The sequence below is a fragment of the Cervus elaphus genome, chromosome 26 (genome assembly GCF_910594005.1).
Source record: "Cervus elaphus chromosome 26, mCerEla1.1, whole genome shotgun sequence".
NCBI classification, from domain to species: domain Eukaryota; kingdom Metazoa; phylum Chordata; class Mammalia; order Artiodactyla; family Cervidae; genus Cervus; species Cervus elaphus.
This window is the reverse complement of record NC_057840.1, coordinates 32,105,856-32,127,860: the sequence shown is the minus strand read 5'-3', so window position 1 is coordinate 32,127,860 and position 22,005 is coordinate 32,105,856. Positions and strand designations below refer to the sequence as shown.

The window sequence follows — 22,005 nt, the reverse complement described above, 5'->3', positions numbered from 1 at the left end:
ATGCTGAAGCTTTGGCCACTTGATTCGAAGAGCTCACTCATTGGAAAAGACCCTGATGTGGGAAAGATTGAAGGCAGGAGGAGAAGGGGATGACAGAGGATGAGATGGTTGGATGGCGTCACCGACTCATTGAACATGAGTTTGAGCAAGCTTCAGGAGTTGGTGATGGACAGGGAAGCCTAACATGCTGCAGTCCCTGGGGTCATAAGGAGTCAGACACGGCTGAGCACCTGAACTGAACTGAATGGCTTAAACAAAAATTGAAGTGTATTTCCCTCTCATGTGAAACAAATCCAGAAACAGGCAGTGTAGAGTTGGTGAGGCATCTCCACGCCCTCATCAGGGACCCATCAGAGCTTTCACCATCCTCAGCATGTGGCTTCATTTTAAAGGTAAATTTATGATTCAAGATGGCCATTGGAGCACCAGCCGTTATGTTTATATTCCAGGCTGGCAACAGGAGGAAGCAGAAAAAAGAAAAAGAAAAAAAACTCTTCCTCCAAATGGAGTGGGTTCTTTTAAAGCAGTGTTCAAAAAGTGCAATGAATCATCCGCTTAGTTTTTTGGCCAGAACATAATCCCAGGACTATGTCCAGTTGTAAGAAGGGACTAGAAAATAAAGATTTCAGCTGGGCACACTGCTGCCCCCAAAATATCAGGTCCTATTACTAAAGAATGAAAGGACAGATGAATACTAAGTGGCAACAGCGGTCCCTGCCATTCTTCCTCTTGATCCCAGCCTTTCACTCTATTTTAACCCCCTTCACAGCAGCCAGAAGGTAACTCCTCTGCACAAAACTTGCCAGTGGCTTTCAACACACTCAAGAGTCAAAGTCAGAGTTCTTCTAGTGCCCTTCAAGGCCCTGTTCACTTTGGTCCCATTGTCTCTCTGACCTCACCTCTTGTCACTTTTCCCTATTCGTTTCCCTCATTGTTGTTCATCAGACCAACAAAACTTGCTGTCCCATAGCATTTTTGGAACAGTGCTTTAAAGGAACCTCTTACCTCTTAGGCAAGTGTTCAGCAGAAATGTTTGATTCTATTTTAATTAAATGGATCCTGCAGAGAAAACAATATTAGTATATTGAGTATATAAAAACAGACATGGGTTAGATGTCTGCAGAAAGAAACCGCTTATCCAAAAATGTACTGTTAAGTGCAGACACTGTTTCCTAGTCCTAGCACAGTGCAAGCCTAAATGTTGTAATTTGGTGATAGCTCCCAATCTGAGAAAAGGGTGGGCCCACAAAGGCTATTTTCTTTCTATGGTGAATTTTCTTTGCATCTTTGTTTAGTTTACATAACAAGCTTAAAAAATTAAATTTGTTTACAATTAATGAAAAAAGCAGAACCTTCTTAATAGGTCCAAGTATTGATTGTCTTACCTTAAAGTGAAAGTTCTATCACTGTATCAGTGCAGATTGCTGTTTGGACCAAATTTTTAAATTTTGGCAGTTCAAATTATTACACTAACTTTACAGTGGATTGCCTGGCTATTTATTTTTCACAGTGTTCAAAAGAGGTTCTAAAGTACATTCATTCTTTTTTTTTTTTTTTTTTTTTTGCTTATTTTTTTAATAGAAGTTCTTGACCAGGTATAACCATATTAACATAGTGTAAAATCAATATATTAGTTTTCATCATCCAATAAATATACATTTGGCACTATTTTGTGCCTACCACTCTTCTGATTGTCACACGGCAAAACAGAAAACTGTAAGACCAGTTGTTCAGCCTTGAAAGAATTTGCAGTCTTTCCAGGAAGATAGGATTATGTTAAGTGAAGAAATTTGACAATAATGCAAGGCAGCATGTAATTAAGTGATAAATTGCTTGTTACACATTGTAAATAGCGAAGTCATTCAAATTTTTAGAGAAGCCCAATATTCAATTTATTTCCAAAAGGAATAATTTTTCATTGATTTTTAAAATTGTCTTACAAACCTCGATCCTTTGGGCGTAGAAGTGATTTTTAGGTTTGAGAGTTATTTATAAGCAAATAAGAAGTATAAAGTAGATGATGGAACTGGTGATTATTTTTGGTCCAAGACTGCTGTGACTCTGAACTCATGGTTTTGATTCTTTGTGCAACTTTTACATTGACTGTATCTGATGCACATTATCAGTGGGGGGGAAGTCAGATGTCAGGCCAGAAAGATCAAGGAGTCTGCAGGGGGCAAGAAAAGCCTGGGAAAGTGGGAAATTACATATGGCCTCCAAAGACATTCTTTCCAATAGCTAGGTGGATGACTTTTTCAGATGAACTTTAAGTAAAGTAAGGTTATTAGTTTATTATGAAATATGCCTGGTGCTTTCCCTGCAGCTAGGTGAGTACCGATATGAATTCCAAAATATTCATTTATCACAAGATATTTTTGCCTTTAATTAGTTAGATCAGTGATTTGATTGACTCATCTGTGTTGTTTAAAAGGCATGAAAATAAAGTAATGGGATTTTTTAAAATTTATTAATCCAAATGAGTGTTGTCACAAATAAAGTGTGGAAATGTGTTTAAGTCTCAATGCAATTGCTTAAATATAAAAATATGACACTTTCGAGTTGGACCATAAAGAAGGCTGAGTGCTGAAGAATAGATGCTTTCAAATTGCAGTGCTAAAGAAAACTCTTTACAGTCCCTTGGACTGCAAAGAGAATCAAACCAGTCAATCCCAAAGGAAATCAACCCTGAATATTCATTGGAAGGACTGATGATGAAGCTGAAGCTCCAATACTTTGGCCACCTGATGTGAAGTGCTGACTCATTGGAAAATACCCTGACACTGGGAAAGACTGAGGGCAGGAGAAGGGGACGACCGAGGACGAGAGAGCTGGATGGCATCACCAACTCAATGAACATGGCTCTGAGCAAACTCTGGGAGATAGTGAAGGACAGGGAAGCCTGGCGTGCTGCAGTCCAAGGGGTCGCAAAGAGTTGGACTTGACTTGGTGACCAAACAGCAACAACAAATTTCCTGTAACTGATCACATCTTGTCGTTGTTTAGTCTCTCAGTTGTGTCCGACTTTATTGCGACCTAATGGACTGTAGCCCACCAGACTCCTCGGTTCATGGGATTCCCCAGACACGAACACTGGAGTGGGTTGCCATTTCACATCTTACTCAGGTCCTGTTTCCTCAAGGGCTAGGGGTTGGGGATGGCAGGAGTTGATCTAGCTCAGGCTTTTCTGGTTGGAAACAACCTCTTTCAGGGTACACTCACTATACATGGTCATTTGGGGTTAATATTCAGTCAAACTCAAGGTGCAAACTCCCTCACAGGCTCCTGCTGTTCCTGGCCAAGATGGCTTCCTGCAGTAGTGCTTCACAGAGCAGCCTGGGGCTGGGCTCATGGCCACAGCAGCGCGCTGTTTACACCTCTGCTCCTCACTCCTAGTGCTTCTCACCAGCGTGGCTCCTAGTTTAGGGTCATCTGCTCAACAGCCTGTGCCGCAGAGTCTCACCCCACATGAAGTGACCACCAGCTCTGACCCTTCTCTACCCACTTCCCCACCTTGAGGCACCCCAGGAAATTTTTTGGATCCCAGGGCATCCTGCTTGCCCAAGGCAGACTTGAGGGGCCATCAAGTCACCTCTGCTTAGAATCCTTCCTCAACAACTTCTGGCCTCTGTTGGCACTGTGCTGTGCTGTGTTTAGTCACTCAGTCATGTCCGACTCTTTGAGACCTCATGGACTGCAGCCCGCTAGGTTCCTCTGTCCATGGGGATTCTCCAGGCAAGAATACTAGAGTGGGTTGCCATACCCTCCTCCAGGGGATCTTTCCAACCCAGGGATTGAACCCAGGTCTCCCACAATGCAGGCGGATTCTTTACTGCCTGAGCCACGAGGGAAGCCCAAGAATACTGGAATGGGTAGCTTATCCCTTCTCCAGGGGATCTTCCCAACCCAGGGATCGAACTGGGGTCTCCTGCATTGCAGGTGGATTTTTACCAGCTGAGCTACCAGGAAGGCCCCTAGTTGGCATTATGTTAACCTAGTGATCCTCCAAGAGGCTTTATATATCCCACAGCTGTTCCAAGGAAGTACAAAGAAACCCTACCCTTCTGCGAATGCACCTATCTTAGTCAGTGCAGGTTGCTCTAACAAAATACCTCACACTCGATGACTTACACCACAGGTATTTATTTCTCCATTCTGGAGGCTGGAAAGTCCAAAATCTAGGTGTTTTAACACCTAGATTATGTCTTTACATGGCAGCGGGTGGGGAGTGCCTTAGTCTCCTTATAAGGGCACTGATCTCCTTCATGGGATTGACCTAATGATCTTCCAAAGGCTCCGCCACCAAATGCCATCAACTGGGGATTAGGGCTTCCAGAATAGAAACATTCAGTCTGTAGCAACCCTACACTATCTATTTTTCCATCTTTCCCTTCCCTGAGCAAGATCTGGCCCTGGACTGGGACAGCTAGACCAAGGTTTCTCATGACTTGCCTTTCTCGCTCTCTCTTTCTGTTCTCTATCCTCCTGCCCAGCCCCCACAAATCTGAAGTGCTTTTGAAGGAGGAAGCAGACAGAACAGGCTCCATCTCGAAAGCAGGACTCCGTCTTGGGCTGGACTGTGGACTCTGAGCTCTATGCCCAGTATCTATGGAAACGACATACCAACTGGAAAACCAGGCCCCCTGGATGGAAGAGCCCCAGGGCTTGTACCTAGACTCTCTGTTGTCTAAAAAGATACCCTAATTGTCTGTGTAACCAAATAGAATCATAAATTCTATTATGCTTATTGGGGTATGACCACAGGCCTATTGATAATTGTCCACTGTTAACTACCTAGGCTTAAGGCATATGAATCATGGGTTAACTTTGATTGTATCTTTCTTTTCCTTTGTCCAGACTAGTTTCAGGGAATTTAGGGAGCTGGGTTTTGGCACGTACACTTAGGGTATATAAGGTTTTCAGAAAAACTGGTCAGGATCCTTGGCTAAGAGAAGTCTCTGCCTTGGGCCCGCCAGTGTAATAAACTGCACTGCACTATCTGCATTGTCCTTCTGAGTGAGTTTGTGTCCCGGAACGCGTGGCTACATTTGGTGCATGGGCCGGGAAACTCCTCACTTTGAGGAGACAAGTCCCATTTGGGACTACTCCAAGGCCTTGCGGCTCAAAACTTCTAGAGGGGGGAAGGCGCCTCACCCTTCTGGAAGGATTCTGCTTCTCAATGCCCGGACCTTTCACTTTAGCAGGTAGTGGATGGCAGCAGGGGAACTGAGTGCTGAGGTGAGGGGGAGCCCACCTGGCAGGGTGGAAGAGGGGGCCTGATCACCCCCCTGGGAGGGATTAGAAGGGACACGGACCCACAGGAGCCTGGGATAGACAGGCAGCAGTGATTGCTTGGTACACAGCTTGACAAGCATGTTAGGACTTAGGAAGGAAATTTGTGAAGGCCATTTAGGAGGTGGTGTCCACGCCTTCTTGGGGGAAATTATTACCAAGCGATCGCCAGGGATTGTTAGGAGAAGAAACCTGGTCTTTGTGTGCTCATATTCTGTCCACCCCGAGGAGGTGTCCCATCTGCTGTGAAATTCTCAACCCCCTCGGATATGTCAGGCTAGAAGGAGGGGGATACATAAGTGAGTACAAATTGGCTTTTCCAGAGACAGCCTCTGATGTGGGATATTTAACCCATCTGTATTTTCCTCCACACCTGATCAAGCCCACCAAGGCAGAAGGGACTTTAAAAGTTAAGGGAGAAACAGTCTTGGATCACATGGTGTTCTGCTTCAGCTGTGCTGACCAGCAGGTGAAGACACACCAATCACCCTTCTCCCTCTGGGATCTGGCAGGTAAGGCTCTTCTCACTGCAATTAGGAAGGAGGCAGAATGGCAATTTAAGCGTAATTGAGTGGAAATATCAGAAGTACATAGGGTACCAAGAACTTTGTAGACAGAAAGAAAAGGAAAAGTAGAAGAAGGTCTGAGAAGGTAAGCAAGATGGGGAGAAGTGAATCTAAGGCAACTGTATTGAAGTGCATGATTTAAAATTTAAAGAAGGGATTTGGAGGAGACTACAGGGTGAAGATGAAGCCTAACTGCCTCCACATACTCTGTGAGGTCGAATGGCCCCCTATGGGAGTAGGATGGCCACCAGAGAACACCATGAACTTAAAAATAGTGGAAGCAGTCTATACAGTAGTCACAGGAGAGCCAGGACACGTGGATCAATATCCATAAACTGGACTCATGGCTAGGGTTAACTCAAGACCCTCCTACTTGGACAAGGTTATATCGGGTGACTATTTTACAGGGTCTCAAGAGGGGGGCCTGAAAAGCTATGAGTATCACAAAACCCTCCAAAGTGATTCAAAGGGAAAGCGAATCACCCTCTGAGTTCTGCGAAAGACTGTGCGAGGCCTATAGACTTTATACGCCAATAGACCCAGCCAGAGGCTGCTGGGTCTCAGATGGTGATAAATGCAGCCTTTGTGTCTCTAGCCTACCCTGAAAATGGCAGATGGGGGGACACCAAGTGACTCATGAATTTTTATACATCCCTGAATGCCCAGTACCTTTGTTAGGAAGAGACTTGCTGTCTAAATTGGGGGCACAAGTGACCTTTCCCCCCACGAAAGACCCTTCTGTTCAAGTGGGCTCAACCACCTATTTACTCTTCCTCTCAGTAACCTCTCAAGATGAATGGAGGTTGCACAGTCTCCCGGCAGGGAAACTGGATGAGCTAAACAGTCAGGAGAGAGTTAACTCGCTCTTTTTCGTGGCGCCTCGGAGGCTGTCAGCCACTTCAGAATGAAGCTGAACATCTCTTTCCCAGCCACTGGCTGCCAGAAGCTCATTGAAATGGTCAATGAACGAAAACTTCGTACCTTCTACAAGAAGCGTATGGCCACAGAAGTTGCTGCTGACGCTCTGGGTGAAGAATGGAAGAGTTATGTGGGCCGAATCAGTGGCGGAAACGATAAGCAGGGTTTCCCCATGAAGCAGGGTGTCTTGACCCATGGCCGAGTTCGCCTGCTACTGAGTAAGGGGCATTCCTGTTACAGACCAAGGAAGACTGGAGAGACAAAGCACAAATCTGTACGGGGTTGCATTGTGGATGCCAATCTGAGTTTTCTCAACTTGGTCATCGTGAAAAAAGGGGAGAAGGATATTCCTGGACTCACTGATACTACAGTGCCTCATCGCCTGGGTCCCAAAAGAGCTAGCAGAATCTGCAAACTTTTCAGTCTCTCTAAGGAAGATGATGTCCGCCAGTATGTTGTGCGAAAGCCCCTAAACAAAGAAAGTAAGAAACCTAGGACTAAAGCACCCAAGATTCAGCGTCTCGTGACTCCACGAGTTCTGCAACACAAACGCCGGTGTATTGCTCTGAAGAAACAGCATACTAAGAAAAACAAAGAAGAGGCTGCAGAATATGCTAAACTTTTGGCCAAGAGATGAAGGAGGCCAAAGAAAAATGGCAGGAACAGATTGCCAAGAGACGGAGGCTGTCCGCTCTGAGAGCTTCTACTTCTAAGTCTGAGTCCAGTCAAAAATGAAATGTTGTAAGAGTAACAAATAAATAAGATCAGACATCAAAAAAAAAAAAAAAAAAAAGAGAGAGAGAGAGTTAACTCAACAATTCCCTGAGGTCTGGGCAGAATAGAACCCCCTACCCCAACCCTAGGCTTGCAAAACAAATCCCACTGGTAATAGAACTCAAACCCAGCACAATTACATAAGCACCCACCTTGGGCCTGCCAGACCTTGCTAAGCCATTCACTCTTTACGTGACTGAAAAGGACAAAGTGGCTACGGGAGTGTTGTCCCAGATTATGGGGACATGGGACAGACCAGTGACTTATCTCTAATCAGCTGGACAATGTTGCTGGGATGGGTGGCTGGGATGCTTACGGGCAGTTGCTGCAGTGGCCTTACTGGCCCGGGAGGCAACCAAGCTGACTTTGGGCCAAGATTTGTTCGTAAAAATCCCGCATGAGGTCAACACTCCCCTGTGATGGGACCCCCATAAATGGCTGTCAACATCCCGGATTACTCAATACCAGGGACTGTTATGTGAGAACCCCCATGTTGCTACTGAGCCTTGTCAGGCCCTGGATCTGGCCACTCTCTTGTGGGAGAAGGCAGGCCCTCACATGATTGCACGGAAATATGCCAGCAGACCTGACTTGAGAGACCGGCCAACCCAGATTTGGTCCTGTACACCAATGGCACCAGCCTGGTGAAACGAGGACAATGACTGTCGGGATGTGCAGTGGTCATGGAAGAAACCATCGCTGAGACTAGCTCTCTGCCATCACACTGGTCTGCTCAACCGGCTGAACTATATGCTCTAATCCAGGCCCTCCAGCTGTCAAAAGGTAAGAAGACAAACACACAGACTCCAGGTATGCTTTTGCCACACTACAGGGCTCTGTATAAGGAGAGAGGCCTTTGACAGCTGGTGAAAAAGATACTAAAAATAAGGAAGAAATTAAGACCCTATTAGATGCTGCCTGGGAACCAGAAAGGGCTGCAGTCATACACTGCTGAGGACATCAAAAAGAGGATACCCCCTGGGCTCAGGGAACAGACCGGCAGATAAGACCGCTAAACAAGATGCCGAGGGCTTGGGGGTGACAAGTGAAGCCCCTATTAAAGCTCTCTTATTGGTGGAGCTACCTGAGCTAGTGTTAGACTCTCCAAAGTACACTGAAGCCCAAAACCAACTAGCTAAAGCAGAAGGGGCCATCAAGACTTTTAAAGGGAAGGTGGGAATTGCCAGGTGGCAAATTATTGGTACCAGAGGAGCTGGCACCCACTCTGGTAAGCCAAACACACCAAGCGACCCATCTGGGCCATGATAAACGGGAAGAGCTAATTCAAAAATATTTCTTGGTTCTCCTCCTCTCTTCCCTATGCAGGACAAAATCTCAGAACTGCACTGCCTGCTCACAGGTCAATGCTGCCTTTTGGCACAGACAGAAACGTCCGGGGATTCAGGTAAAAGGCACGCTGCCCTTTGAACACCTGGAAGTGGACTTCACTGAAATGAAACCTCACCGACACTACTGTTACCTGCTGGTCATGGTATGTACATTCTCGGGATGGGTAGAAGCTTTTCCTACCCAGACTGAAAGAGCATCAGAATTAGCTTAGGGAGATAGTTCCCAGATTTGGATTTCCCACCACCATTGGATCGGACAATGGCCCGGCTTTCATAGCTGATTTAGTATGACAAGTAAGCAAAGCTTGAAACATCAAGTGGAAATTACATACAGCATATAGGCCCCAGAGTTCTGGGATGGTGGAAGGAACCAACCAGACACTTAAAGAGACTCTCCAAGTGGATCTTAGAGACTGACTGTTCCTGGGTGGACTTGCTTCCGATGGCTCTGCTCAGACTCAGGATGACCCCACAGTCCCAAGGCTATTCGCCGTAGGAAATTGTGTATGGGAGGCCCCCTCTCATAATAAAACAGGTGTCAATAAATTTGCCTCAGGTAAGGGGAGATGAGATTTCACAGCAGACAGAACAGCTTGGTAAGGTAATAAATCAGGTAACTAAGTTTGTACAAGAAAGGGTGGCATTCCCCCTTGGGGAACAGATTCACGAATTTGTGCCTGGAGATCAGGTATGGTCAAGGACTGGAAACACAACTCCTTGGCCCCACAGTGGAAGGGTCCATATACTGTTGTTCTAACCAGACCTACTGTAGTTAAAGTTGCAGGTGTCACCCCCTGGATCCACCACATGGGTTGAAGAGAGCATAACATGCAGACCTGGGAGATGCCGAGTGGACCACACAAAACGACCCCACTGATCCCCATGAAACCAAGATCATCTTAAAGAAGGAAAAGAGATGAAGCTCTATGATCCACTGCTATGGTCCACTCTATGATCCACTCTATGATCCACAAGGACTTGCTGGCATCATCTTGAGACTAACCATAGTTTCAGCACAAAGAGGGACCTGTGCTCTAAAGTTGAATGTTGCGTATATATTCCTGATTTATCTGGCTATATATCAGCCACCCCAGATGACATGAAAGGTCAGGTAAAAGTTATGTCTGATGATAATCTTCCTTTTTGGACTTCGGTCTTATCTTGGGTGAAGGGTGATTGGTGGAAAACTATATTTACCATTATAGTTGCCTTGATAGTTTTGCTTTGTGGACCCTTTATTTTACAATGTATTATGAACTTTGTAACCCAAAGGTTGGTGTCATTCTCCCAAATTGGAGGTCAGAGAGTCAGGGTGCAATATATCCCTATGAATGATGCTCATACTATGAGTTAAGAACATTAAGAGGGGGAAATGAAGGAGGAAGCAGACAGAACAGGCTCCATCTCGAAAGCAGGACTCCATCTTGGGCTGGACTGTGGACTTTGAGCTAATATGCCCAGTATCTATGGAAACGACATACCAACTGGAAAATCATGCCTGGATGGAAGAGCCCCAGGGCTTGTACCTAGACTCTCTGTCATCTAAAAGAATACCCTAATTATCTGTGTAACCGAATAGAATCATAAATTCTACTATGCTTATTGGGGTATGACCACAGGCCTATTGATAATTGTCCACTGTTAACTACCTAGGCTTAAGGCATATGAATCATGGGTTAACTTTGATTGTATCTTTCTTTTCCTTTGTCCAGACTAGTTTCAGGGAATTTGGGGAGGTGGGTTTGGGCACATACACTTAGAGTATATAAGGTTTTCAGAAAAACTGGTCAGGGTTCTTGGCTAAGAGGAGACTCTGCCTTGGGCCCGCTGGTGTAATAAACTGCACTCCACTATCTTCATTGTCCTTCTGAGTTTGTTTCCCAGAATGCGTGGCTACAACACTTTCCTTGTCAATATTAATGAGAGAGCTACAGGGAAAGAAACTACAAGACAAAGAAAATGATTCAGAGAGATAATTCAAACCATACCGTCTTCATTATGCACCTTTGAGTCTTTTATTTTTAAATTTCCTTTGGTATCAGCAGTTCCTTGAAGGGAAGTTACTTTCATCCTTTGAAGACTTGTTTGATTTTTAGAGATGGTCAAAATTATTTCAAGGCAAATCTTTTGATTAAAATGGGTGAACTATTTGGACAATAGGCTAAGGCATTAAAATTAAAAAAAAAAAAAAAGAGGAAAGGGAAGCAAAAGGAAAAAAATCATAGAGATGCTCAGGTATATGGGGCAGAAATGCACTGAAAACAGTCAGGGGCTTGTAGCTCTTGCCCTGTTTCTGAACATTCTCTAGAAAGTCTACTGGTTTAGAGGTACATTGGATGAGAGGACAGTAAAAGCCAAACACTCAGTTACCAACAAACTATTGCTTACATTTAAGCTCCTATACAATGACACAAACTTTTAAAGACTAAGCTTTTAACTTACAGTTTAGGACAAATGTATTTAAGATCAAACATCATACTGCACAGCTGTTTCTTGGGACTGACCAATGTGCTGTCATTGGCCACCAAAAGGGTATGTTGAATATTGACCTAGTCTGTTCCCTACTTCTTACAAAGTATCATTGACACTGGTATAGACAGTGTGAATGGGGAAAAGTTTAAGCCAAATACTTATTAGTTGCTTTTGTGCTATTTGAAGCTGCCTCTTACCCAGTCATGTAACTGTAGAGTTGCATCTCTAGCCCACCTTAATTCCTCATTTCCAAGATCCTCGCAAAGTTAAGCTGGTGCTTTCCTCATTTTAGAGGTCGTTGTCTGATGTTAATGTGTAAGAGCCGAGATCGATATAGAAGTGATATTATTTTCTCTCCCTTCTTAACAATGTCATTAGTCCTTGTTCAGTGGGCACGTCACATACCTTTCTGTTCTCTTAGAGAAAAATATTGCTCAAGCTTTGCAAAGTACCTTCAAATAACTTTTTGAAGAACAGCCAAAAAAAAAAAAATGAGCTATGAAGATGAGGAGTCAGCTCTTTAAGTCAAAAATATTAGTTGAATAAAGATGCCCAAGGTCATCTTAATAGAAAATTTAAGAACATATTAGAGATTGAAGTATAGTCTCCCAGCTTTGCAAATTACTAGTTTTCTGACCTAAGATCAATTACTTAACCTCTTTGCACCTCAGTTTTCACTTCTGTAAGGAAGTGATAATAAAGTCTATACTCCTGAGCTCACAGCTCTTGTCTAGTTCAGGATGAGACTTATCTGTAGAAGAAGCACATCACTAGCGAGCTGCTTTCCTAAGGTACCTGCAGTGAAGTGTCCAAGAAATTATCCTACCCAGGGAAATTGGACAGCAGAATGCATGATAGTGCAAACTTTTAATTTTTTTAAAAAAGCATTTGCTTATTTTATTTATTTGGCTGTAATAAATTTGTCTTAGTTGCAACATGTAAGATCTAGCTCCCTGAGCAGAAATCAAAGCCGGGCCCCCTACATTAGGAGTGTGGAGTCTTAGCTACTGTACCACCAGGGAAGTCCCACATATTCTTTCTAAAGAGCAGGCAATTCAGAGGGTGAAAAAGCATGAGTCTTGCTCTAGACCCTCCCTGGGGATGAAAATGGTCTTGAGCAAGTAACCCAAGTGTGCTCTGAGCCTCAATGTCATTATCCATGAGATGCAGTAAAACATCAAGCATTCAGTGATAGAATTAAATACATTTTTGCAGTACCAGTTACATGTAGGTGAGAAGACAAAAGGTTATTTTTAGAGATGAGGAAACTAGAATCCAAATGGATTACATAATCTGCTTAAAGTTACAGTATTTGTAACCACAGCACCAGAACACAAGTACAGATCTTGTGACTCCATCTCGACCACTTTTTCTATAATAAAGTGAACTTCATTTGGGCCACAAACCCCTCTGAGAATCTGCCAAATCTATTAAATCCACCTCTCAGAAAAAGGCATATAATTTTTGCATATAATTTCAGATATCCATGGACCTCCCAGGGGGCCATAGACCCAGATTAAGAATCCCTGTACTCCAGACTGTGGGCTTCCCTAAATACTTCTGGGTGTATTTGCCAAATGAGAACATCATTTTTGTCCTTATGTCAGAAGAGAAGGATAGATTTTTATGGTACTAAAGTGGTATAGAAAGTCTTTAACTGACACAGGAAATTTTAAAAAAGCTTTCTTCAGACTCTCATGATTTTAAAGCACTCCTTAGATGCTGAGGATATTCCAAAATCTGAGCCACATTCAGACATTTATTCAGCAAATCCTTCCCAAGGACCCCGGAGTAACAATGGGGCCCAAGACAGAGCCTACTCTCATGGAATTTATATTCCCCACTAGGGGAGATGGACAGTAAACAAAATCATGTCACATTGGGTATAAGACAGGGTGATGTGACAAAGAATGATGGGTTGGGAAGGAGGGTCTCCTAAGCACCGCATGGACAAGGAAGATTCCTCTGAGGAGTTGGTATCTGAGATGTTAAAGAGAGGATGAAAAGTAACTGGGGAAGATCTCAGACCCAAATGTTTCATGCACAGGAAACAGCTCCTACAAAACCTCCAAATGGGAATGAACTGGGTATGTGCCGCTGTGGCGGCAGCGGGCTCACCCAGAGGGCAAGTGGCAGGAGACGAGCCTGGAGGGGTGGGTGATGCCAGTCCCTGCAGGGCCTTGTAGAGCAGCGTGAAGAGTGCGGCTTCTATTCCACAGGAGATGGGAAACACTGGAGAGGCGAGGTCAGTGACATCTGATTCACGTTATAAAAGATCACTCGGGCTGCCGGGTGGGAACGAGTTTGGAGGGGCAGGAGTTAAAAAAAAAGAATATGAGTAGTCCAGGAAAAGGATGGTAATGACGAAGACAGAGAAGAGGTAACAAATCTGGAATGCTTTCTGGAGGTTGAGAGTATAGGCCTGGTCAACAGACTGGATGTGAGGAGGTAAAAAAAAAATTAAACCTAAGGACCATACCTAGGGTTTGGCCAGAGCAACTGGTTCACGCTGACAGTATTTCTTGAGGGGCCGCAGACCAGAGCTGGAGAAGGAGCAGGCTTGAGCGGGGAGTGGAGGTAAGACAAGCAATCTGGAGTTAAGATCTGCTCTGCTAAGTCTGCAGGTAGAGATATGATGTTAGAGCTCCAGTGGGAGGTCCAGGTAAAAGACACAAACTCAGAGTCGTTCCTATCTCAATGCATATAAAACCGTACAATTGCATAAGATTAACTTGTTGTTTAGTTGCTAAGTAATGTCTGACTCTTTGCGACCCCATGGACTGTAGCCCACCAGGCTCCTTTGTCCATGGGATTCTCTAGGCAAGAATACTGGAGTGGGTGGCATTTCCTTCTCCAAAGATTAACTAGAGAAGCATGCAAATATTGGGTTGGCCAAAAAGTCCCTTTGGGATTTTCTGTAATATCATACCCATATGAACTTTTTGGCCAATAGAAAGATTAGAAGATAGCACAAGACATCGCTTTGGAGAAGTTCAATACTTCGTGGTCGACCAGAAGAACTAGAGCCGGCAAAAGAAACTGACAAAGAGTCAACGGAGAGGTAGAAGGAAATGAAGAGTGCTGTGTCACCAAAGCCAAAAAACAAAAGTATTTCCAGAAAAAGAGAATGAAGAACTGTGGCAAATGCTCCTTAGAGGTTATAGCAGAGACCCTCATTTCCTGGTTCTCATAAGCTGGAATGTAGATATGGAAGTGACCCAGCTTCAATCACGCATGTGAGGACAATACTCTGGAATATCAGGGAAACTGAGGAAGGGCACCTGGATCCCTGAATGCTCTTGTGGAGAAGAGCTATCCATCTGCTGCAGATTGCCCACTTCCTTCTGGGCACCGTTTAAAAGAAATTAACTTTTCTCTAGAATCACTCTACTTTGAGGTCTCTATTTTACCAACGTAGCCTATACCATGCAGCTTCCCTAGTGGCTCAGATGATAAGGAGTCCACCAGCAAAGAGGGAGACCCAGGTTTGATCCCTGGGTCAGGAAGATCCCCTGGAGAAGGGAATGGCTTCCCACTCCAGTATTCTTGCCTGGAGAATTCCATGGACAGAGAAGCCTGGCGGGCTACAGTCCATGGGGTCACAAAGAGTGAGACATGACCAAGTGACCAACATTTGCACTTACTTGTAGCCTGTACTATAACCTAGCCACATGTCAAGAAAATGCAACATGGAACAACATGGTGACTTTGACGATTTCAGAGGTATCATTGGGACTAAAACCTGATAGGATAAATTAAAGAGTTAATCTATTCATTCACTCTTACATTCATTCAGAATATGTATTGAGTTTTTACTATCTGTGATGCACTGTCCTAGGCCCTGAGACATAGCAGAAAACAAAAGAAATAATGCTCTTGCCTTCATGGAACTTGTATTCTAGTGGAGGAGACAAAGGGTAAATATAAAAACAGATAACATAAATAGATATGAAGACCAGGTAGTGAATATCACTGACTCAATGAACATGAGTTTGAGCAAATTCTGGGAGACGTTGAAGGACAGGGAAGCCTGGAGTGCTGCAGTCCATCATGGGGCTTCAAAGAGTCGGACACGTTTAGCAACTGAACAACAACAACAAGCAAATGGGAATTAAGGGACAAGCTATATGCAAATCTTAAAGAATAGTACACCAAACAGAGGAAACAGAAACTACTGAGTCGCCTAGTCAGGAATTCACGTGTTCCAGGAATAGCAAGCAATCTGATGTGCTATCGAGCATAGTAAATGAGATAGAAAGTAGCAACAGATGAAACTAGAGAAAAAGAAAAGTGTCAGATTGTGGATGTGCTTGTAAACCAGGACAAAGGGTTTGCATTTTTAAAAAATTTTTATCGGACTATAGTTGATTTACAGTGTTGTGTTAGTTTCAGGTATGTGTGTATATGCTTAGTCGCTCAGTCATGTCCGACTCTTTGCAACCCCATGGACTGTGGCCTGCCAGGCTCCTCTGACCACAGGGATTTTCCGGACAAGAATACTGGAATGGGTTGCCATGCCCTTCTCCAGGGCATCTTACCAACCCAGGGATTAAACCCAGGTCTCCCACATTGCAGGCAGATTCTTTACCAGCTGAGCTACCAGGGAAGCAGCTTTTTATTTCATTGTAGATAGGATAGGAAGTTATTGGAGTAATCATAGAGGTTTTAACCAGCTCTGGCGTTTTAGAATACTGATCTTGCTGCTCTTTGAGGAAATGGATGTTAATTGAAGTAATCCAGGCTAGAGATGATGGTGGCTTGGACTTGAATAACAGCGCTGGAGGTGGTGAGAAATGGTCTGATTTTGAGCATGTGTGAGTGCTGGGATTGGCTATCAAGTGTGTATGGAAGCATCTTTGAGATGATCTGCTTGCTGTGAAGGCGAGTAGGAAACTGGAACAACAGCTGAAAAGTTTACAGGGGGTTAGAAGTCCCTCTGTCTCTCTGGGGTCTCATTCTGTCTCTGACTCTTTCTGTCACTGTCTCTTTTCCCTTTCTCTTTTTCAAAGGCAGGAAATATCGGAGCTAGTGTGGTGATAGGGATGATCTGGTAGAAAGGAGAGAACTGATAACCTAGGAAAGACAGGTGATATCTGCAGGAGAAGGATGGATCCAGAATTAAATGAAACGTTTGGTCTTTAACAGGAGCACACACTTTATCCATTGAAAACAAAGGATGTGTGTTAGAAATTTACTGGCATGGAAATAGAGAAATTCTTGGGTGGTGGCATCTGTTTTATCCGTAGAATATGAGGTAACTGAGTGTGAAGACGTGGGCAAGAGAATGTGCTTGAGTAAGAGAGTGTAGCAGGTTTGAGGAAAGAGAATGTGCTGTGGCATGACTGTTTCAGAGTGAGAAACACAGAAACACATGAAGAAGTCCAGGAGGACTGATGAGTGGTACTGAGCGCATCTTAAATGGGAGGTCCCGAATTTAAAGTGAGCCTAGTCAGCACCAGTGCTGTGTTTTCCTGTTGCCCACTTCAATTATTTGTGTACAGGTGATGAGTAGGTGTTCAGCTGTGCTTAACCTAGGCTGGGTTTTACTAGGCAAATGGAGAGGAAGCAGGGGTTTTCAGTATTTGCAAAGGAGAAGTAGGAGGCTGGACGCTGGTTCTAAACTGAGAAGAAAAATAATCAAAGAAACCAATGATGCAGATTTTGGAGGGGGTGGTCCCAAATTAATACAGCTTGGAAGGCCTGCTTGAAGACAAGAATACAAAATTATAAATACAGAATTAAGCATAGGAGTTATTTGTTTAGGATGACAAGAATAATTACAAGAAGTTATGAAGATATAAAGTTGATGGTGATGGTTAATTTTATTCACCAACTTGACTGGCTAAGGGAATCTCAGATAGCTGGTAAAATATTATTTCTGGGTGTGACTTGGAGGTTCTTTCCAGAAGAGATTAGCATTTGAATTGTTGAACTGTGTAAAGCAGACAGCCCTCCCGATGTGGGTGGGCATCATTCCACCCACCGAGAGTCTGAACAGAACAAAAGCGTGGAGGAAGGGTGAACGCATGCTCTCTCTGCCTGAGCTGAGACATGGGTCTCCTGCCGTGGAGGCTGGCAATCCTGGTTCTCATGCTTCTGGATGCTGGTATGGACATATGCACCAGTCCCTCCCAGTTCTTAGATCTTTGGACTCAGGCTGAATTATACCACCAGCTTTCCTGGACCCATAGCCTGCCTTCACAGATCATGAGACTTAATTAGCTTCCATAACTTCAAGAGTCAATTTCTATAATACATCTCTTCTTATATATATACCTACATATATTCTCCTGGTGCTGCTCCTCTGGAGAACCCTGACTAACACACTGATATATGACATTAACATAACAAAATCCAGAGCATTTACAGGATATTTTTATTTATTAACTGCTTGAAAGTTATTATATAACTATCATATTATTATCCTTACATATTTTAGTTATATAAACTTTGATCACCTCCTCGTGTGAGAACCATTTTGCTATAATTTTTTAATACAGAAAACAGAGAGATAATTTAGTTCTGTCTCTAGCATGGTTGACTGAAAACTATTTACTGATATCTAGGATATAAACATGTAACATCACACACAGATACACTTGCTCTATGTAGTATAGCTACAGGTTTCTGCCCTACTGCTGTAGGAATTTTGATAAATTCTATTTTACATAGTTCCTGTCATAAGAGAAAACAATTTGCAGGACAATTTTTATATGTGCATTATCAAGAATATTCATAACAGGAGAGCTTCTGTTTTCACTGGGCATTGGTGAAAACTAAACGCATCACTTACACAGTTTTACAAGACTACACTTCTCATGTGCTTGTTTAATTTTTACTGGAGTATAGTTAATTTACAGTGTTGTATTGGTTTTAAGTGTAGAGCAAAGTGAATCAAATATACATAATATTTGTGTGCTCAGTCAAGTTCAACTCTTTGCAACTCCATGGACTGTAGCCCTCCAGGCTCCTCTGTCCATGGGATTTCCCAGTTCCCAGGCAAGAATCTTGGAGTGAGTTGCCATTTCCTCCTCCAGGGGATCTTCCTGACCCAGGGATCGAATCTCCATCTTCTGCATCTCCTGCATTGGCAGGCAGATTCTTTACCATTGGAACCACCTGGGAAGCCTACATACACATACATCCGCTGTCTTTTTAGACTCTTTCCCCATATAGGTCATTACAGACCTTATAGACATTACCGTTCCCTGTGCTGTATGGTAGGTCCTTAAAGTAAGAGAAAGATAAATATCATATGACAGCACTTATTTGTGGAATTTGAAAAAATGATATGAATGAACTTTTCACAAAACAGAAATACAGTCACAGATACAGCAAATAAACTTAATGATTACCAGGGGGCTAAAGGGGGAAGGGATAAACTGGGAGACCGGGGCTGACATACACCCCCTACATTTTTAAACATTTTATTTTTCTTTATTTGGCTGTGCTGGGTCCTAGTTGCAGCATGCAGGATCTTTAGTTGCAGCAGGCAAACTCTCAGTTGCGGTCTGTGGGAGCTAGTTCTCTGACCAGGGTCGAACCCAGGCCCCCTGCATTGGGACTGTGGAGTCTTAGCCACTGGACCACCAGGGAGAAGTCCACACCCTACTGTTTTTAACTCTTTTCCATTACCTACAGCAAAAGGTCAGTTGGTAAAGAATCCGCCTGCAATGCAGGAGACCCCGGTTTGATTCCTGGGTCTGGAAGATCTGCTGGAGAAGGGATAGACTACCCACTCCAGTATTCTTGGGCTTCCCATGTGGCTCAGCTGGTAAAGAATCTGCCTGCAATGTGGGAGATCTGGGTTCAATCTCTGGGTTGGGAAGATCCCCTGGAGAAGGAAAAAGCTACCCACTCCAGCATTCTTGGCCTGGAGAATTCCTTGGACTGTACAGTCCATGGGGTTGCAAAGAGTCAGACAAGACTGAGCAACTTTCACTTTCACAGTGAAAGTTCAGGTAGCAATCTGATGCCTTGCCCTGCACTTTCATGTCTTGACACAAGGGGAGACAGTGTAGCAGGCAGTAGGGGGAATCTTGAAGCTGTTGCTACAATAACAGAGCGTGACTACAAGCCTATCCTCACAGGTGACTATGAACCTTCTATCCCAACAAAACCATTTAGATTGTCCTAATGAAACTTTCCCTTAATTGTCTTAAAACTGCCCACCACCACTTTGACACTGTCTTACTTCAAGGAAGTGTGATAGAATGGAAGAAAGTGTAAAAGAAACAGCATTCTTAACTGGTTGTGTTAAATATCTAACAGATTCTATCCAAAGGTCTCAGCTTCTGTCCTTTGCCTGTTTTCCTCTTAAAGTGACCATCATTTTCCCATTTGATTTTTAAGCATTATTAATATTAAAACTTTTGCTTTGGGTGGGAGGTAGGAGGTTCAAGAAAGAGGGGACATATGTCTACCCATGGCTGACTCATGTTGATGTATGGCAGAAACCAACAAATATGGTAAAGCAATTATCCTCTAATTAAAAATACATGAATTTTTTAAAAAAAAATAAAAATAAATGAATTTTTAAAAAAGAACTTTTGCTTGTTATATTTTAAGATATGTAGAATGGTCCAAAAGTCACTCCAAGACTATTTTCACCACAAAAATAATCTGACCACGTGAAAACGCTGCTAGAGTCTCTTCCAGGCCTTGCAAGACACAGTTCTAGGGAAAGCCTTAAAACAGTCTTCGTAACTGAAGAGCTCAGAGGTAATGATGACATTTTAAAAGACTAGTTTCCTTCCTGAGAAATCCAGTCTCCCACAGCTTCTTCTCCTATCTGAGTTGTCCCTTACTCTTCTGTCCCTTCTGCCCTGGAGTTGTGGTGAAGAGTGGAGGAGAGTGGGGTGGTCAGGATGGACTGGGAAAGCTTAAATCCGAATGTTTGGGGCTCACACTTGAGCCAACAGTTCCTTTGAGGTGTGGCTTCAGCTTCACTGTGGGCTTGCAGGTCCCTCTGCAGGGAGGACACAAATGAGAAGAGAAATTCCTGGGAAAAGAAAATTGTGCTAACACTCTGCAACCCTGCCAGAATCCAATACATGGATGAATCAGATTTCTCAAAAGATGAACAGCCCCATATAGTGGTTATTGCTGGTGATGTCAAAGCTATAACTCAATCCCTTTGCAGGGCCTGCCTTACTGGAAGGTCCCCAACATCCACTTCATCTTACATTCTGCCACTGCAAACCAGCCTCTTCAGAAATGTCTGCATCACAGATCTACTTGAAACTCTCCTCACTAGACTATTCCATTAAGTTCTTCCAGGAGGCTGTTTTGTTTTAGTGAAGTATAGTTGATTTACAATGTTGTGTAGATTCAGGTATATAGCAAAGCAATTCAGCTGTACAAACATGCATACAGACATATATATGTGTGTATATATTTGCATATATGTTTATGTGGGCTTCCCAAGTAGTGCTCATGTAAAGAATCTGCCTGCCAATGCATGGGACATAAGAGACATGGGTTCAGTCCCTGGGTTGGGAAGATCCCCTGGAGGAGGAAATGGCAACCCACTCTAGTATTGTTGCCTGGAGAATCCCATGGACAGAGGAGTCTGGGGGCTACAGTCCATGGGGTTGCAAAGAATCAGACACAACTGAAGTGACTTAGCACCCATGTTTATGTATATATATATATATATATATATATATATACACACACACACACACAAACACATATATATACACACACACATATACACACACACATACATATATATATTCACATATATATATTCATAGATATATATTCATATATATATTCATTCATACATATATATATTCCTTTTCAGATTCTTTTCCATTATAAGTTATTAGAAGATACTGAATATAGTTCCATGTGCTACACAGGAGGTCCTTGCTGTTTATCTGTTTTATACATAATAGCATTCATTTCTTGATCCCAAACTCCTAGTTTATCCCTCCCCACCTTTCCCCTTTGGTAAACATAAATTTGTTTTCTAAGTCTATGAGTCTGTTTCTGTTTTGTAAATAAGTTCATTTGTATCATTTTTTAAAACTCCACATATAAATGATACTATATGATATTTGTCTTTTTCTGACTGACTTCCCTTAATATGATAACCTCTAGGTCCACTCATGTTGATGCAGATGGTACTATTTCATTCCTTTTTATGGCTGAGTAATTTTCCATTGGGTATATATACCACATCCATTCATAGGCTGATGGACATTTAGGTTGCTTCCATGTCCTGGCTGTTGTAAATAGTGCTGCTATGAACACTGAGGTGCACTTAACTTTTCAAATTAAGAGCTTTCATCTTTCCTGGAATCATTAGGAAATCTACAAAAAATAAATGCTGGAGAGGGTGTGGAGAAAAGGGAACCTTCCTACACTGTTGTTGGGAATACAAATTGGTGCAGTCACTATGGAGAGCAGGTTCCTTAAAAATACCAGGAATCCAACTCCTAGGCATATATCTGGAAAATATAGCTATTTTACCTGAAACAGGCACATTAACCTGGTTTAGTTTCTCAAGTCAGTTTATCACAGGCTAGTCTGGGTGCAAACAAGATACGAGAGAAAACAAGCCGTTAGGATTTCATGCTGATGCACAGTCTGAAAAGCCAAGAGCAATGAGGGAGAAAGAGGGTATCAAA

The 22,005-nt window shown here is 43.2% G+C and overlaps 1 protein-coding gene across 2 annotated transcripts; it reads left to right on the top strand.

The window, feature by feature from the left end:
* Positions 1-6,759: 6,759 nt before the first annotated feature.
* Positions 6,760-13,597, top strand: LOC122684361 (40S ribosomal protein S6-like). 2 transcript variants are annotated; one of them, XM_043888421.1, is made up of 2 exons: positions 6,760-7,330; positions 13,588-13,597. In XM_043888421.1, coding segments are annotated over exons 1-2 (573 nt in total). In that variant the 3' UTR covers positions 13,590-13,597. The 2 variants fall into 2 exon arrangements, with proteins under 2 accessions (XP_043744356.1, XP_043744355.1); XM_043888420.1 differs by lacking the exon at positions 13,588-13,597 and having other exon boundaries at positions 6,760-7,520.
* Positions 13,598-22,005: the final 8,408 nt, after the last annotated feature.